Source organism: Microsporum canis, genomic scaffold (assembly GCF_000151145.1).
Source record: "Microsporum canis CBS 113480 supercont1.1 genomic scaffold, whole genome shotgun sequence".
Classification (NCBI taxonomy): domain Eukaryota; kingdom Fungi; phylum Ascomycota; class Eurotiomycetes; order Onygenales; family Arthrodermataceae; genus Microsporum; species Microsporum canis.
In genome coordinates, this window is record NW_003299169.1 from 1,522,641 (window position 1) to 1,540,846 (window position 18,206).

Sequence of the window (18,206 nt, forward strand, 5' to 3'; positions counted from 1 at the left end):
TGATGATAGGTTGTGTATAGGGATTAAGGCGGCTGCAAGGCTATTCCAAAGGTTTGTGTGTATCTTTGTAGTCCAGAATGCACTTCTTCTCCTCGTCAGTCATCTTATTATCCCCTCTCGACAGCCTTAGCAGGGTCTCTGCGGCCAGCTTGGGATTTCCCGCCTTGCCAAACAAGCGGTACTGAGCCGGTGAGTTGAGACCAAAGTACACTGCCAGAAGGACCCTGTAAGCTCGTACAGGATGAGAAGTGAATATCTGCCGGAATAGTCGCCAGAATGTCGGGGTTGCGTTTAACTGAGAGAACAAGTCGTCGCAGTAAGGTAGATACTTGACTATGTTTGTATGTCGGTCCGAGGTAACCATCTACACCTTAGCAAGGAACAAAAAAAAAAATGAAAAAAAGAGAAGCTTACTTGAGAGGCTAGGTCCTCCTGGTAGGTACGGATCGATCTCTCCATTTCTTCCACGGAAGGCAATGTTACCTGCCCAGTGATGGCACCGACCGCCCATCTTGCTTGTGCCTCTGCCACTGGTACCAGAGGTCCTTCGAGATGGATATAACCTATGCAGTACAGGTTCTGAAACCGAGGCGCAGCGACAAGCCTGTACAGATTAAGACTGTTCCTCGAAGGCAGTACGCTGTCTTTCTCCTCCATCCGGTAGTACTCATCTAACAGGTAGGGTAACTCGATATCATAGCCCGTGCAGCAGATGATCACATCTACCTCCAGGGCGGTTCCATTGGTGAGGACAATCGAGGACTCAGTGATCCGGTCAACGCCAGCACGGTGAGGAGTAATACGTCCGGTACGTATGTTCTCTAGCAGGTCGCTTCGAACTGTCAGGTTTGCTTGAGAAAGCCTATGTAAGGGTTTGATCTCGTCAGGAGGGGCGCCCATGACGGCATCACACAGCTTCATCTGACACCACTCCGAGAGTCCCTTTGGAAGGATGGTCTCGAATACACGACCTATACGCAGTTGAGCATGTATCTAGAATCAGCCCAGCCTACACGGTGATATATTACTCACTGTCGTAAGCCTCTGCTGGCTTGCCCAGCACATATCGGGGAATAACCCATCCGCCCCTGCGAGTAATCAAATGCACCTCTTTGGCAACAGTGCTGATTTCAGAGGACAGGTCAGCCGCCGAGTTTCCAAACCCAATGATGGCAACTCTCTTTCCCTCAAACTTCGCCGGCTTTCGATACGTGTGGCTGTGGAATAGTTCACCCTGGAACTTGTCTCTGCCGTCAAAGTCTGGTATCAGGGGCTTAGAGAGGGTGCCTGTACATGCAAGCACTGCATCGAACACTTCTTCAACCGGCTCACTATTTTGATTCTGGTAGACGACCGCCCATTTCCCGATCACACCGTCAGCTCCCGCCTTGGTCTGCTGAAATCTGCACGAGATGACCGTTGTCTGGAGCTTGATGTATGGCGCCAGTCGAAAGTGGTCAACATATTCATGGATATACTGCAGAAACTGACGATGGCCAAAGAAATCCGGATACCGAGCTGGATCGATGGGGAAATCACTAAAGGATGAGGTATCGCGGCATGAATTCAGTATCACATTGTCATATATGGACGAGGCTGTTGCGCCAGACTCTGGATCAGGCTCCTGGTAGTTCCACTGTCCACCGATGACATCTCGTCCTTCAAAGACTGTAACATCCGTGATACCGTCTTCCAGACACGCCTTTAACGATGCAAGGCCAGATAACCCTGTAACAAGTCAGGTACGGTTTCTTTTAGGCTGCTGAGGCAGCTTCTTACCGGCTCCTATGATGGCTACCTTCAGCCCCATCTTTGACACTGCACCAATAACCAGTCAAAGAGTGTATGAATGTATATAGACAAGACTTTATAAAAGCATAAAAGAATGGCTTGTAGGTAGATAGAGTGTTGGAGGCTTCAGGGGCGAATATACAAAAAGTCCATGTTCATGTTTGTTATTTACTTAGTTATCCAGATCCTCCAGGCTTCACGTGAGAAAGAACTCTCTAAGTAGCAACACTCCAATGAGAGAGACAGAATATAGAACACTTCAGAGAGAAGAAACAACATCAGAGAGACAAGTTCTAGACATACAACGCGCTCAGAGACAAACCGCAATGTCTGGTTTCAAGCGGCGCCTGAGGGCCACGGGCCTGGCAGCCAGCAGATATCTACAGTATCCTCTCCTCTTGGACAACAGCGTGAGTCTTCCCTGCGTCCCTCTATTACATGTATATATATATATATTCTATGCATGGAGAAAACGCCGAGGTGCCTAGAAGAGCCGAGATATACGAAGAGCCGACGAGTGAGAGGGGTTGAAAGTTGACCAGCTCAATCCCTGTTTTATACTTGTTACTCTCGTGTTTATCAGCTTTGCCCAGTGGAAAGTTGATGCCATACGGTGTATATCTTGACTACCACACTTGATTCCAGGACAGTGGGAGCTCTAGGAAGACAGCTGGCACTTTGGCAATGGTGATGATACCGAGACATAGCTGGATACAGCTGTTTTAAGCCAACGACGTGGGCTGACCGTTGTGTTTATACATCTAGACAACCAAGCGGGTGGCAGATCCGGCACTGCTCCAGCTCCAGCCAACGGAGGTCTTGCAGCCCCTGCTCAACAGTATCCCCGAGAACCTGGTTGACAGGTTCGATCCCGTGTTTGTCCAGCATTATAACCGCCATAACGCTGGACGGTTGCACACCCACCAGATTCCGATAGAGGAGTTCCGGAAGAACCCCTCAAAGTATCTGATATCCTATGGCCAGACTCCCGGGCCGGAGGTGCACTGTATAACTGAGCGAAAATGTCCAGTCAGGGGAGGCGAGATCGCCATCCGGGTCTTTGAAATGGCCCCAGTCAAGGACGCGGCGGGGAAGGAGAAGAAACGGGGAGTGTATCTCAACTTCCACGGCGGCGGCTGGGTGTTTGGCGGCCTGTTCGCTGACCATCACGTCTGCAAGCGAATCGTCCATGACCTTCAAGGCGAGGTCGTTGTCTTTGACGTCGACTACCGTCTCGCACCCGAGCACCGCTATCCCACGGCCATTGAAGATTGCTGGGCTGCTTTGGAATGGGTAAGACGAGTTGCATCTCGGTTGTAAAGAAGGAGAAGAGAATGCTCTAACATTTTCCCGTCAGGTGAGAAGCAAGGCAATCGAATTCAACCTGGACGTCTCTAGGTTTGCCGTCGGAGGTGCATCGGCAGGCGGCCATCTCAGCGCAGTGGTTGCCCATATGTGTAGAGACCATGGCTACCCACTGAGCCTCCAACTCCTCGTGGTGCCGGTGGTCGACATGCACAGTTCCTTCACCCCGACCGGCGATTTTGACCGTGAAAACACCCCGTACGAGTCATACCGCGAGATGGAGCATACCGTTGCACTGCCTGTCGAGCGAATGGAATATTTCCATCGTCACTGGCTTGGAAACCCTCGCCCAGAGAGATCCGACGATGTAAGTCGCTTCCTGTACCTTCTCTTTAACCAGTCTGGCGTTAGCTGACAGGGCTATAGGACTGGAAGATATCACCCATCTTCGCCCCCAACTTCGCCAACCTTGCTCCAGCTGTCGTCTGGACCGCCGAGATGGACCCTCTTCGAGACGAAGGCGCTGCCTATGCGAAGAAACTGGAGTCCGCAGGGGTCAAGGTCGAGCATATCCGTGTCCCTGGTGTGCCCCATACCTTTGCCCACCTGAACGGGCTCCTCGACGGCGGGAGGCTCTTCATGAAGCAGTCTGTCACTGCCCTGGCCGGCGCTCTCTGTGAATAACCACAAATAATGACTGAATCCCAGCTGTTGTTATCAATTTGTCTAGAGTAGAGAGAGAAACTCTTCATCCTCCCCCTGTTTCGACGGGGCCGGAAAAACTCGGGTTCTTCCTTTTCACCCCAGAAAAAAAAAAAAGGACAGCTTCAACTTCTTCCTCATTTAGTTCTTCTTATTCTCTCTCTCTCTTCACTGCTGTGTGCTTGTATCCCAATTGACCGTGTACCATCTTCATTGACTTCTTCCTGCGTTCTGTTCTGTATAATATTATCTTCTTCCTTTTTTACTTTTGCGCCTTTTAGCTCCCGGTAGAATGCTTAATTCCACGTCCCTTCGAGCCCTCGGGCGTGTCGCATCGAAACCCGCAGCTCGATCGTTCGTTTCTCATCATACTCTCCACCTTCGGAACTCCTGCGGCCGCTCTATAAGTAGTGCCCTCCGCCCGTCGTCTGTCTCGAATAAGTGCCAGTTTACCGGATACAACGTCAGAGGATTCGCTTCTACCGCAAGAATGATGGTGCGGATGTTTCTATCTATAGTGAACACTGTGTTATAGATGCTGACCGGCGGGTTACATAGGCTGCTCCTCGTACTGAGACCGATGCCTTTGGTGAGATCCAGGTAGGGTTGCTCTATAGTCAACTCGAACAGTTGTATACGGACACCGACTTATGGCTATAGGTTCCTGGAGATAAATACTGGGGAGCCCAGACTCAGAGGTGCGCAGATAGATAATCGAAGTCTACAAGAAAGTAGTAGCAAGATATAGTGGGATGGAATGGCTGATACTCCAGGGTTACAGGTCCCTTGGGAACTTTGATATTGGACAACCACAGGACCGCATGCCCACTCCGATTGTGCGTGCCCTCGGTATCCTCAAGGGTGCTGCTGCCACTGTGAACATGAGATATGGACTCGGTATTTACTCCTCTCGACGCAACTACGCAATAAATAACAGATCAACTGATGTGAACACTTGTACCAAGACCCTGTTATTGGCAAGGCGATCCAGCAGGCCGCTGCTGAGGTTGCGGACCTCAAACTGGTCGACCACTTCCCTCTCGTTGTCTGGCAGACCGGCTCTGGCACCCAGTCCAACATGAACGCCAACGAGGTTATTTCCAACCGTGCCATTGAGATCCTGGGAGGAACCATGGGCAGCAAGAAACCCGTCCACCCAAATGACCACGTCAACATGTCCGCCTCATCCAACGACACCTTCCCTACCGTCATGCACATTGCTGCCGTTCTGGAGCTCGAGGACTCCCTCCTACCAGCCTTGACCAGCCTCAGGGACGCCCTGCAGAAGAAAGTAGACCAATTCAACGACATCATCAAGATTGGCAGAACCCACTTGCAGGATGCCACTCCCCTCACTCTCGGCCAGGAGTTCTCCGGCTATGTATCTCAGCTCCAGCGCAACATTACTCGCGTTGAGAATTCCCTGCCTGATCTCCGATTGCTTGCTCAGGGAGGTACCGCCGTCGGTACCGGTCTCAACACCTTCAAGGGCTTCGATGAAGCCATTGCCGAGGAGGTCAGCAAGATGACCGGCAAGCAGTTCAAGACCTCGCCAAATAAGTTCGAGGTCCTTGCTGCTCACGACGCTGTTGTTGAAGCTTCAGGCGCACTCAACACCCTCGCCGCCTCTCTCTTCAAGATTGCCCAGGATATTCGCTTCCTCGGTTCTGGTCCTCGCTGCGGTCTTGGTGAGCTCCAGCTCCCCGAGAACGAACCCGGTTCCTCCATCATGCCTGGAAAGGTTAATCCTACCCAGTGCGAGTCTCTCACCATGATCTGCGCCCAGGTTATGGGCAACCATGTCGCCACCACCGTTTCCGGAATGAACGGTAACTTTGAGCTCAATGTGTTCAAGCCAGTCATGATCCGCAACCTGCTTCATAGCGTTCGCATCTTGAGTGACGGAATGAAGTCGTTCGAGAAGAACCTCGTGGTTGGCCTCGAGGCCGACCGCAAGAGAATTGACGCTCTTTTGCACGAGAGGTAAGGTTTCTTCTTTTTTCTCTCTCTTCCCCTCACTGTTGTGTTGCTCCTGATACTTATGTGAACATTGAATCCATCTAGTCTCATGCTTGTCACCTGCCTAAACCCCGTTATTGGTTACGATATGGCGTCCAAGGTTGCCAAGAATGCCCATAAGAAGGGTCTTACCCTGAAGCAGAGTGCCATGGAACTCAAGGCTCTCAGCGAGGAAGACTTTGACAAGCACGTTCGACCGGAACTGATGATTAGCCCCAAGGATCGCAAGTAAAAGTCCATTCCTTAGCTTAAGCCTCGAATGATACCTTAAACTTGGGGGCCCTTGTTTTAAAAAGCTATGTAAATACCAAATCTTAGATTAGTCCTACGTTGGAGCATGCGTCTTAAGAGGTGCTTAAAATGACAATGATGTTAAACTTCATTCTTCTTGCTAAGCAATAACCAAGCATCTTGAGTTTAATAGATATATATTCATGTCTATAATGAGGCAGATTTTAGCCCCTTTACCACTTTCTCTGGGTCTGGGCCTCTTGTTTCACTACAGGATTCACGTACGACCTTTGCCCCCAGTAATATCCTAACAAGGCTGCATTTATGGAGTTTTGGGGGCATACTTTCGCTTCATCGAAACTATAGTCGACTGCAGCTCGTATTCAAGTAGTGTAGCATCTATGAGATCAGCATCCACCCGCTCGGCCGTGGTGTCTAATATCAGCTATAAAAACTGTCTATAGTCCGCGATATGGTCTGCTCTATATTCAAAGAAGCCCTTTATTCCTCTCTATACCCTATCAAGCATTATCTTCATAGCAGCCCATCATGCGTTTACTTCCAATTGTCATGACCATTGGTTCGGCACTCGGTGCAATCCTCATAGACTTTCAGTCTCAGCGAGGAGATGATCCATCCACCCTAGGCCTGCGGAACCTCGAAACCACACGAGGAACAATGATCCAGGATAATATTCCAGACTTGTTCATTAAGAAAGGAAACGACCCAAATGGCGTTCCCGCGGCCCATTTCCACAAAAAGATGGGAATGCTCCGCGCTGAGTATCACTCGCTCAACAAAGAAACGAAGAAAAATAAGACCTATGCCATTCGCTATGAATTTTCCCTGGGGGAAGTTCAGCAGAGCCTCAGCATTTGGCAATTGTAAGTTTATACAGCCGTTCGTTCCATAAGGCGAGCTTAAGTTAATTCAAAGTAAAGTAAGGAATATCTCACGGATAACGCCGAAGATGGTGGGGCTAACGTCCCTCTGGCCTTGAAATTCTCTCGCAACAATCTCCAGCTTCAGTATCAGCCTAAATGGGATGCGCCACGGCAGGTCCTATGGCAAACCACGCCTAAGGTCAACACCAGGTACCGTGCAGACTTCTTGATCAACACAAACACGCCGGGTTGGGTCAAGTTTTCCTGGAATGGAGAAGTCCAAAAACTTGGTCCTCAGGGGGATACTCAGTTCGCCGCAACGACGTTTCCTGGTCGGGCGGATCCAAAGTTTGGGGCGTATCTTGCCGATAATGTTGACATCGATTTTTATGTCTATAGAGTCCTCATCGAGGAGAACTAGAAGATTATGATGTGTATTAGCAAGAGATATGTTTGGTCTTTGATATCGAGTTAGAGAAATTGACGGCGCTTATTTTAATAGGCGGTATCACCTGACGTCATTAAAGAGTTGATGATTCAGCGCCTTGAGAGCTTGATTTGAGACAAGAAGTTACCGCCTCCTTTTTTTTCTCCCCTTGATCGAACTCCCTTTCTTCCTTCCTGCCTACAATTCCTTGGATAACAAGAGAGTCTTTGTTTCGTTGGCTTAATTCTCTTCTTCCTTTGCCATTGTCACGCAGTTTTTCCCTTAAACTATCACACTTGCAGCTTTGCATTGCAAGCCGCACCCCGCCTCTTCTCACCCCTGAATCCTGCTCCATCAACCCCAGACATATTCCACTAACCCGTCTCTTCAATTTGCATACCATCAGCTTATCCAATGGCAGCCGACATCCCATCCGCCAACATTCCTGTGGCCATTACAAATAACTGCATCGACACCAAGATGCTTGCGATTCATACCAAGGAGGTTAAACCAGAGGTGAAACCAGCGGTGACTGAAGTAGCCAAACCCAGTGAGAAGGAAACTGAAGAGGGCCTCTTTTCATCCTCCTATATCTCTCCTGAGGTTGTCTCCCTGCTCCCTGAGAACTATACGCTCCGCCCTCTTCGCCGCTCAGACTACAAGAACGGCTTTCTTGATGTCCTCAGCGTCCTCACGAAGGTGGGAGAGTTTACCACCGAGCTCTGGAATGAGCGATATGACTGGATGGCCAAGCGTAATGATGAATATTATGTACTCGTCATCTGTGACGGAACGGGTCGAGTCGTTGGTACCGGCAGTTTGATCGTTGAAAGGAAGTTTATCCATTCCGCTGGAATGGTGGGACACATCGAAGATATTGCCATTGAAAGCGGCCAGCAGGGAAAGAAGCTGGGCTTGCGTATGATTCATGCTTTGGACTATGTTGCGAAAGAAGCCGGCTGCTACAAGGTACATTACCCCTGATATTACTTATTGGAAAGACAGTTGCTAATTTCTTGTTTCTACCTCCAGTCCATCCTTGACTGTTCCGAAGCCAACGAGGGCTTCTATTTAAAATGTGGCTTTAAGCGTGCTGGCTTGGAAATGGCCCATTACTACTGATTCCCCCTTTGCGCTATTGGACTCCTGGATGAGCAAGTTTCTTTAAACATTCCACATAGATCATAGATGGTCCAGGGTTTGGGTTTATTTGCGTTCCAGTCCTGTTTATAACAACAGTGTACGGAGGGCTGAGCTTGAGGCACCTTTTTGAAATACCTGTCACATGTTCTGTATCCGCTATTGGATTGAGGTGTTAAAACAGGTGATGCTGCAAGCTATAGCCATGTCTTGTGCAGGTACAGCTGGGTTTTGTTACTTGTTTGGAGATCGTTATTCCGAAGTTTATATATTTGTAGGTAGGATGAACGGCCCATTAATGATTATGACGATGATAGACATGGGCTGAAGCGGCGGATCTATGGCGTTACGCGACTTAGACTCAACTACAGACGGTGGCTGCTATTGCAGACCTCTGTATATATAGGTGGAAGACCTGACTTTAAATGGGCCATGAGCCTTACATTTCTTTCTCCCATGGTAGAATAGTTGCAAAGAAAGCTCTTTGCATCATCACCTATATTACAAAACCCCATGAAAAGAGTCAATAAAAGCGTACGTTTTGCATCCGCCAGTAGATTTCAAGTGTTGGGACAGTTACTGTAAAAGACAATTTCTACAGTCTCAAGAGTACATAAATCTCTTAAGACGCACGGATGGGACAGCACGTTGAAATCAAAATGAACAATCGTGATATTTATGGGAAGATGTAATTAAAGATCTCTTAAATTCATTCCCATATCAACAACCCATTCATTATGCACCTCTTTGCAGCTTTGATTTCTATTTCGTTCCCTCAATATCCATACCAAGCTCGCAATAGACAATACCATGTTCAACCACTCCGCTCCATTTCCGGGTTTGATATCCATAGCATTTTCCATCCTCATTCTCCGAGTGTCTGTTTCATATCCGCCCAGGTAGAAGAGGAATCATGGGTTCTTCCACCATATTCGAACGTTTTTGGGATTTCACAGAAAGCAAAGCTGATGATACGAGGCGTGAAGCGCAAAAAAAAAAAAAAAATATCGACACATTATATTGCTTATGCGGCGCCTGGGTTGGGGTTCATCTGTAATGGGTAAGTTAGCCTTCTGTTGCCCGTTTGAGTGTCATATGCTGTCTCTATTCCGTGCTTTAAACCAAGGAGACATACCTTTCGCTTTCCACCGGTCATCGTGACGTTGACGAATCGTCGAGTGTATTGGAGACGCTTCTTAGCACGGCCCTTTGGTGTCTTCTTCTTCTCTTGTGGCTCAACCTATTCCTCCGAATGATGAGTCAGTCTACTAGATCTTCATGATAGCATTACTCCGGACATGACAGCCCCAAGCCAACGCATCGTTCGTTCCCGGGTGCCTTCCTCCATATTACAACAGAAAGCAGATGTTCTCCTGGGGTTCGCTCGAACTTCGTGTGGCACGCCGAAGTTGTCATGTTGGGCTGGTAAAACTGACCTTTGGAGTCTGAGACTTGACTTTACCCGCACGAGCGAGCGAACCGTGAACTTTACCCATGATGTGTGATCGGTTCGTAAATCGTAGAGATGCAACTGTTTAGGCGACAAAAATTTCTAGGTTAGTTGATGTCTGGTCGTTTTCAAAGGGTTGAAGCTAAGCGAGTCTTAGACGGTAACGGCGTGCCCAAGTTCATAAAAGAAAGGGCGCAACGAGGGAAACCGTCCGAGATGTATTTTTCGAGAGGGTAATGTAGTTAACTAACCGTGTGCTTTGGATGCGTTGACGACTTTGTTCTTTCGATGCCGATGGTCTCTCGCTGGGTTTGTCGTTTTGGTTGGAGTCGAAGTTCTTTGGAGGAAGCGAACGCCAAGACACAGTATTTTCCCTCGTAGGGTTTGAGCCCTAACCTTACCCGTTTCGGGACGTTATTGGGAGTGCCCTTTCTTGATAAGACGGTTTGTATGAGTTTATCATCATGGGGAGAATTATAGAGTGTATCCCGAGAGCTCATTCAGATGAAGATATGATGATACAGCTACAGAATTACGTATATCATCGTCCAAACCACGTAGTTAACAGAAGTACATGGTAAAAAGGATCTCATTTTTAGCTATCATCAAACTCGCCAGGGGTTTGAACGGCGAGATATAACTTGAGATAGTCGTGAGTTCTGTCAAGGAAGAAGCATGGTATGGCTGAAACCGCTGCTGGAATAGGTAAAAGAGAATAGTTCATTTTACCAGGCCTACCCATCAATCGATGGTAACAGGCCTCACGAAGGAACGCTCTCATTATGAAGGATGGTTTTTTTAACCCCTTTAAAAAGCATGCCAGGCCCAAACACCCATCGTAATACCACACAGTCCGTAAATCCGTCGTCCACCTCCCATCTAGCAAGATTTAACGAGACTTAGCAGCGACCTTGGGAGCGGATCCCTTTGAACCCTGTTTGCTTTGAATTCGGCCACCTTGTCCTCGGGCGGCGTTCTGGGCAGCTTTGGCCTTCTCAGCTCTCTTCTTGCTCTCAGCGGCAGATTTCTTTTCCTTAGCCTCCTTTACGGCTGCCTGGCGGGCGGCCATACGGGCCTCAGGACGCATGGTTCGGCGCTCCTTGATGACATCGAGAGAGGCACCGACAATGGCACGCTGGTGCTTTACGACACGACGGGTACGCTTCTTGGCAACTTCCTATAATATATCGAAAATATCGCGTCGTCAGTCTCGATATGCAGTATAGTATCCCACTCCAAATCCATTCTTCGCTCTAATCATCTCGTTTCGGCCAATATTTTCCGCCAGTCAAATTTTTCGCAGAATAAACACCTGGGACAGCGTCCCCATGAACTCGAATATAGGAGTGATCACTCACTTCAGAAAGACCCTTCTTGTGTTGTCTTCGGTAAAGGATGGTCCAGGCTATCCGACGTGGGTTCTTGCGCTGAAGGAAGAGAGATTCGCTTTTGCCATTTTGGAATCGGAAGATCTTGCTGTCGCCTCGGACGTACAGCTTACCCTGTAAATCAAAGAAAAGTTAAGTTAGCAGTAGTTCATCAACCTTGAACCTCAAAGCTGTTCTCGGAGTCGTTTGGTGGAGTTCAATGGTCGATGAGCCAGGTTGAAACGTACCTTTCCGGGGTAGATCTTCTGACCGCTGAAGGAGTCGTCGTAGGTACGCATCTTGAGTTGTGGTGATGCGCAGCCGGCGTTTACGAGGTTGAATTGTTGACGTCGATGTGAATTAACTCGTTTGCGACTCAGATTGAACTTGGTGATGGTTTGGTGTGAGGTGACTCGCTAATGTGCGTCACGTGACTTACTAGCCCTCAAACTAAGCCAAGCGCGATCTCGAAGAATCAAGAACATCAAGAACAAGCTTGAACATCGAGCTGCATGACAATAATCTGCTACAATGATCACTGCTACCATTCTAAGAATTACTTTGTTTAAAGGATATCCTATTAGCCCTCTTTTAACACGATAGGCTATCGCAGCTTAATGAAGTGCGGGTCTTGTTGGAAAGAAAATGCCATGTGCAGAGGGTATTGAACAGTCGATTGCTTACTGTGTACTCCGTAAAGCTTTCCTCACGGAGCGTAGAAGGGCTTGGTCGAGAGAATAATTATAAACTCAAATAATTTGCTAGCTGATGCGGAATAATCTAATGTCTTTGAAAAGGACCCATCTCAAACCATTGCATGCGTCCTTGTCCACTCTCTGGCTGTTTGGATAGCTGCAGGCTCATCTTCTTTCCATCGCTGCGCAACATCGTTGGCAAGGGGGTCATCGGGGTTGGGTGCACCAAGCAATGCTTGGATGGATAGAAGGATTGTCCGAATTTGTAACGCTGGTGACCAATTATCTAGTAAATGTTATATCAGTTTAGTTGCTGCTGCTAATGACAGGGACTGCATTAATGTGGACTTCATCTCACTCTTTAACACATCGAGACAAATTCTCCCCAGCCTGTCGATATTTGGATGGTAAATCTTTGTGAGGAAACGAATTTTCGGAGGCGTCATGGGATAATCTTCTGGCAAAAATAATTCAAGCTTAAAAACTCCTCCTATGTTTCTACCATTAGCCCATTTTCGAAAAGAGTGCTAATAGCTACATCCACAAATGCTATTCTAACCTTCATAGGGTGACTGTGTTGGGCCATGGATTCGAACGTCGAAATACCGTAGGTTATCTTCATGAGGAACTGCATTGATGCCTGGAACACTACATGGGACAATATAAATGTCAGCAGAGAAGCAAAGACGGCATCCAGCGATTCTTTTAATTTCTTCTTGTTATACTTACGGCTCTGCCATCAGACGCTCCGTCTCCTTCACTATCCGCTTTGGTAGCCCCGCCATAATCTGCCCCCTATGATAGAGCTGGAGAATCCAAAGAAATGGTATCGATCGATTGTAACGCGACCAAGGTTAAGTTAGGCAACGATGTGCCTACGACTCCCCCTCTAAAATGAGTAGATAGACTATTTCCGTGGGTGGTGTTTTTGGCGGTCTGTCCCTGTCAAGCCTGGATCAGCCGCGTTTTTAACTTGTTAGTCAAGATGCTGAGTCCGGGGTATTGAATGCGGATTCTTCGGGATTAAAATAGTGGATATATTCTTCCTTTTATCCCTTTGTCTTGGTTCTACAAACAAAAGAGTGCCGAAGTGCTCCAAGTCACTCATAAATATAAATATCCCACTTTTGGCAGAAGTCGCTCCCCGCCGGCGCCAAGTTTTTGGGTGCAACAGAAGCACGTGCCATGAGCTAAATCCAACGCGGGAAGCATGTTTGCTTACTTAAACTCAACTGCAGAAATGTGCTTCAATCTGCAAGATATACGTTTGCGCCTGCGACTCTATAGAGCAGATAGTGCTCCATGACCTCACTTTATTTCTATATTTGCAGTATCCCCAAGCTCACTAGTGCAATTCCTAGAGATACTGACGGGTAGATATCCCGCCTAATCCCCAGAATGCGAACGATATCTTCGAACGCGCAAACTGCGGCCTTGCAAGCTATTGCGAACCTCTGGTTTGCTCCATTGGGTGTATAGTCAGCTACTATCTGGAATCTTAGAGCCAGTATTCTCGTGAATATTTTATCTAGTCCCAGGGCTCACCCACAAACTACGTCTAAAAATGACGGACCATATGGGGTCAAGGCCGCTTGCGTCGGCGTACGATAGCCCTACATTTGGGGAAGACAGCTCCTTCCATATTGACCAAGCGGTTGGTTCAATGTCAATATCGCCTTGCGGGAGAGATGTTGTTCTTGCATCGTAAGCAAGTCTTTGAATTTTCTAAGTGAACAGATGTCACTAACGATATACTAGAAAGGAAGGCCTACACGTTATAGACCTAGATAATCCATACTCCCCACCCCGATACCTCCCACATCGGACAGCATGGGAAGTTGCAGATGTCCAGTGGTCTCCTTTTTCTGCTCGGGATTCGTGGGTAGCTAGCACGTCAAACCAGAAGGCATTGGTCTGGAATCTAGCAATGCGAACATCACAGAACTCTATCGAGCATGTCCTACACGCACACTCAAGGGCAATCACTGATATAAATTTCTCAGCCCACCATCCTGACTTGCTGGCAACTTGTGCTGTCGATAGCTTTGTGCATTGTTGGGATCTAAGAACGCCAGCAAGGCCCGTTGTTTCTTTCTCGGACTGGTTCACCGGAGCAACCCAAGTCAAATGGAACAGGCAAGACTCCCATGTTATTGCCAGTTCTCATGATAAATCGCTTCATATCTGGGATGATAGAAAGGGCGCATATCCTCTGCGCACCTTTGAGGCACATGGCACTAAAATATATGGCATTGATTGGAATAGAGCTCGCCCTGAAGCAATAGTCACTTGTGCATTAGACAAGACGATCAAGTTTTGGGATTATTCAAGAGAAGATGATAATCCGGAGAAGATTATTCATACGCCATTTCCAGTGTGGCGGACACGACATACCCCTTTTGGGTGGGGAGTTCTAGCCATGCCCCAACGTGGAAACAGCGACCTCCATTTGTATAGCCGCATTTCTGGAGATAAGAACGATGATGAAGATGGCGATTTACCGCTGGTACATAGTTTCCCAGGGCACAAAGGCCAGGTCAAGGAATTCCTTTGGAGGCAGCGTGGGAGCATTATAGATGGTTTAGACCATCGAGAGTTTCAACTTGTTTCGTGGGGGACGGATAAGGAATTGCGTCTTCATCGCGTAGACCCAGAAATTCTGAAAGGGGTAGGATACGAAAAAGGGAAATCATTCAATCCCCTGCTTAATCTTACTCGAAAGGGTGCACCCTACAAAACTTTTCATGATGAACACTCCTACGAACATGGTGAAATCGGTGATGAATATGGTGAGCGGTCAGAGTATCTCGCAGCTATCAATATCCTCAAGGGTATGAGCGGGGTGAGCATGCCATACTCGCGTGGATGGGGCCAGGTTCGACCTATTGGACAATCGGGTAGCGTGCGCGGGCGCCCAGCACTCAGAGCCGATATGAACCCTATCTCCTGGATGCGAGGAGTGAAAATTTCTGGATGGGAAGTGGAAACACTTGGTGATGAAATTATCCACGTCGGTGAGAAGTTCACGCGGGTAGCCTTTGAATCCGTCAATGTTGGACAGCGTAAAGCAACTATTTCTATGCATGGGCCTTGGGGACCCGAAAACTCGAATGTTTTCCTTAAGATCGATATAAGATTCCCCGCAGAGTATCCCCGAATGGAGGCTCCCGTTTTCAATATCCAACGGACCACAGCTGTAACAAGCCAGCTAGCCAAAACTGTTACAGCTGGAATGCAAACAATCGCGGAGACGTATCTTTCTAGGCAACGAGGCTGTCTTGAAGGAGTGATCCGCTATTTACTCGGAGAACACACGGTGGAAGAGAGTGTCGCTCTCGCCAAAAAACAATCAAGTGAACACCTTAAGACAGCTGATATTCTTGCTGATAATGAATCAAGCGACGAAGACGAGGATGTCGGCCAATTCCAGGACTCTGACCTTGCTCTAAGCTCGTCTGAGCTCCTCCGCCCTATCAATGCTAATGTCATGGTCCCAGTCGCCCGGGCATGCGGGGCTCTTTGGGCTAACGATGGCCAGCTAGTCTGCTTCTTCCCGAAAAAGGAGGACAAGCCTCCGTCCTTCCTAGACTCCATAAGCTTGCGAGCAATTGCGGGAACTTCACGTAGTGACAAGGTATTTGAAGGATTTGGCCGTCTCCAAACTGGCTCTCCAGTTCCAAAAGGCACGACTGAATCAGCCATTAGCGGCGGACACATCACTGAGGACGGTGGCTCGGAATTTTCCGATGACTCTTCATATGATTCGTCAAGCTCATCTGGCTCCTCCGACTTATTAGGCTCACTGCCTCAACAGTTCCAAGGAAACCACGCCTGGAGACATAGCAACATCGGGTTCCATCTTGCAAGGTCTATTACAGGGACCTCACAGAGGTCAGTTGCCGGACCAAGCACTGCGAGGTCCTCAACAGATTCTTGTCAGAATTATGTCCATATATATCACTTTAATGACATATTACCTGCAAAACGAGACCTTGCTCAGCAATACAAGCTATTTGGTAACCGAGCAGAAATTTGCTCGCATAACATGGTTGTTGCAGCAAATGCAGGGCTCTCAGAGCTCTCCTACATTTGGGGTCTTCTGAATTTACTCTTGGATAGCAAGGAGACGGCAGATACCAAGGGCGTAAAAGAGCGTTTACGGCATATACTTAACAATCCAACGGGCAGCCTGAGGCGAAAGGACAGTGGCATTGGTTTGAGTAGCGACGGTCTCAAAACATGGGGTGATCATCCTCTAGGAGCCCGATGGTTTATTCCTGCTTTGTGAGACATCCCGCGGCTTCTAATTCCTAACTTTTTATCTTTTGTAGAGTCACACTAACCGTTTGTAGATTTGAACATTTCGAACAAATTGGAGATGTTCAAATGCTTGGGATGCTCTCATGCGTTCTATATGAGACAGATATGAAGCGACTCTATCCGGACGATCAAACTAAAACTCGAGCTTCTGACTTAGACGATAAAAGCTTCTCTGACCAACAATCCCAAGGGAAACATAATACAACACCACTCGCGAGCAAAGACTTGCCTGTAATATCGGCATCCCATAGTTCGGGCTGTTCATCTGTTGACCAGTGGCATGGAAATACGCCTCCCCTATATTCTACAGGAACCACGCCTCCCACAGGAATACGTGGTGCAAGATCCAGTATGGACCGTAAATCTCGTTATAATACATCTCTGTCTGGATCGCCTGACCCGCCTTCAAATATGCGCATTAATCCGAACTTTGGCAATACCTTGGCCTCCTCTCTCTCACGATCCCTAACCTTTGGGCCATCCGCATCCTCTTCACCCCCAACAGGTTCTGTTAAGAAACAACCTAGCCCTATTGGTAGCCTTTCTGCTCATGGCCCTAGCATCTGGAGCTCAGTTGGAGGTTTTCGTAGTAAGGCAGCTTCTGCATTACCCAGCTATCTTACACCCTCTGCGATCGGTACTCCACAAACATTCTCTGATTCAGAAGAAAGCGACAAGCCAGCCTCACCCAGAGTCAACAAACTTAGTAGAGGTATAAAGGTCGTCAAAAGACACCAGGCCGCATTTGACAATGATTGCAGGGCCGAGGTTCCATTGCTTGACCCTCGACTACAGCCCCTTTACCAGGCATATCGAGAGAATTATGCACATTTACTGTTTATATGGAACATGCCGATACAAGGAAGAGAAGTGTTGAAGACGGCATCCATTGTCGATAATGAGACGGAACATTCTGTTTTACACAAACACAGTAACAAATACCCACGAACAAGGTACGGCAATCGGCGCCATAGCCTGGCCATTAATCAACAACCTTCAACAGAGTCCACGGCCGAAGGACTCAATCTCCAGCATCACTGTGCGACATGCGGCTCTGCGCTGCATATTTCAGCCTTTTCAAAACTAAATGCGCTGGGTAAAGCACCCGGGAAGAATAGCAGACGGAACGCCCTCGTTAATGTCCAGTGCCTCAACTGCAATCTAGCGTTACCGATTTCGCCCAAAATGTCTTGTGCTATCTGTACGGAAATAATCCAAGGCATGTTTTCTCCATGTCTAGCCTGTGGCCATATATGCTGCTTCAAATGCCATTCTCAGTGGTTTGCGCCCGTCACCGTGACTGACAGTGGCATCGTGGAGGGTATCGATGCTGTATTATGTCCAACTGGCTGCGGGTGCAACTGCTCAAAACATATGGTGATCAACATGCCTATGCCTCCTACGCTTACTTCTCCTACCACTCCCGCTGTTCCAGCATCACCATCGTCGGAAGTCACTCCTGGTCCCGCTCTTATGACAAGAAGCAAGACTGTAAACTTAGGGACTACCGATAACCGTACAAATACCAAAAAATTAAGGAATAATTTACATCAGACCACACCAAGACGTGAAGGTGGGAAGTCAGACGAGCATCAAAACGGTACACCCGCAGATGCTCGCGGCCGATCAAGCCTCGACGAACAGCGCCCAACAGCCAGCTCTCGAAAGCCAGCGGCTCATTCTGGTTCAATTAGTAGGGTTGCAGGCTGGATTGGCAAGAATTCACTTGAGAGAATGGAGACAATGTGAAATGTGATGACTTTTATTTACGAAAGGCATCTTTTTTCTGCATATATCGTCTATTGGTTGTACTGATATTGCGAACTACACCAATATTATTGTATACATTCTTTACGCCTCTTAGTTTTAATTCCT

General features: G+C 48.0%; 8 protein-coding genes across 8 annotated transcripts; 5 read left to right on the top strand and 3 right to left on the bottom strand.

The window, feature by feature from the left end:
- Window positions 1–40: 40 nt before the first annotated feature.
- Window positions 41–1,810, bottom strand: MCYG_00559 (flavin containing monooxygenase 5; the record flags this gene model as incomplete). The annotated part of the gene is made up of 4 exons (XM_002850409.1): window positions 41–256; window positions 415–971; window positions 1,033–1,728; window positions 1,780–1,810. The coding sequence occupies 4 exons, from the start codon at window positions 1,808–1,810 to the stop codon at window positions 41–43; spliced, it is 1,500 nt and encodes a 499-aa protein (XP_002850455.1).
- A 307-nt stretch (window positions 1,811–2,117) lies between these two features.
- On the top strand, window positions 2,118–3,780 carry MCYG_00560 (carboxylesterase; the record flags this gene model as incomplete). The annotated part of the gene is made up of 4 exons (XM_002850410.1): window positions 2,118–2,201; window positions 2,557–3,084; window positions 3,149–3,463; window positions 3,523–3,780. 4 exons carry the CDS (start codon window positions 2,118–2,120, stop codon window positions 3,778–3,780), a joined length of 1,185 nt encoding a protein of 394 aa, XP_002850456.1.
- Window positions 3,781–4,090: 310 nt separating this feature from the next.
- Window positions 4,091–6,049, top strand: MCYG_00561 (fumarate hydratase; the record flags this gene model as incomplete). Its single annotated transcript, XM_002850411.1, has 5 exons — window positions 4,091–4,294; window positions 4,459–4,496; window positions 4,580–4,695; window positions 4,764–5,781; window positions 5,863–6,049. 5 exons carry the CDS (start codon window positions 4,091–4,093, stop codon window positions 6,047–6,049), a joined length of 1,563 nt encoding a protein of 520 aa, XP_002850457.1.
- A 548-nt stretch (window positions 6,050–6,597) lies between these two features.
- MCYG_00562 (conserved hypothetical protein) lies at window positions 6,598–7,353 on the top strand (the record flags this gene model as incomplete). The annotated part of the gene is made up of 2 exons (XM_002850412.1): window positions 6,598–6,932; window positions 6,990–7,353. 2 exons carry the CDS (start codon window positions 6,598–6,600, stop codon window positions 7,351–7,353), a joined length of 699 nt encoding a protein of 232 aa, XP_002850458.1.
- A 420-nt stretch (window positions 7,354–7,773) lies between these two features.
- Window positions 7,774–8,481, top strand: MCYG_00563 (glucosamine 6-phosphate N-acetyltransferase; the record flags this gene model as incomplete). The annotated part of the gene is made up of 2 exons (XM_002850413.1): window positions 7,774–8,328; window positions 8,392–8,481. The coding sequence occupies 2 exons, from the start codon at window positions 7,774–7,776 to the stop codon at window positions 8,479–8,481; spliced, it is 645 nt and encodes a 214-aa protein (XP_002850459.1).
- Window positions 8,482–10,535: 2,054 nt separating this feature from the next.
- Window positions 10,536–11,671, bottom strand: MCYG_00564 (60S ribosomal protein L24; the record flags this gene model as incomplete). Its single annotated transcript, XM_002850414.1, has 3 exons — window positions 10,536–11,126; window positions 11,308–11,451; window positions 11,565–11,671. The coding sequence occupies 3 exons, from the start codon at window positions 11,613–11,615 to the stop codon at window positions 10,839–10,841; spliced, it is 483 nt and encodes a 160-aa protein (XP_002850460.1).
- Window positions 11,672–12,121: 450 nt separating this feature from the next.
- On the bottom strand, window positions 12,122–12,796 carry MCYG_00565 (ubiquitin-conjugating enzyme E2; the record flags this gene model as incomplete). Its single annotated transcript, XM_002850415.1, has 4 exons — window positions 12,122–12,297; window positions 12,370–12,501; window positions 12,571–12,659; window positions 12,741–12,796. 4 exons carry the CDS (start codon window positions 12,794–12,796, stop codon window positions 12,122–12,124), a joined length of 453 nt encoding a protein of 150 aa, XP_002850461.1.
- Window positions 12,797–13,575: 779 nt separating this feature from the next.
- On the top strand, window positions 13,576–18,080 carry MCYG_00566 (WD repeat protein; the record flags this gene model as incomplete). The annotated part of the gene is made up of 4 exons (XM_002850416.1): window positions 13,576–13,715; window positions 13,770–15,025; window positions 15,158–16,295; window positions 16,364–18,080. 4 exons carry the CDS (start codon window positions 13,576–13,578, stop codon window positions 18,078–18,080), a joined length of 4,251 nt encoding a protein of 1,416 aa, XP_002850462.1.
- Between the last annotated feature and the right edge of the window lie 126 nt (window positions 18,081–18,206).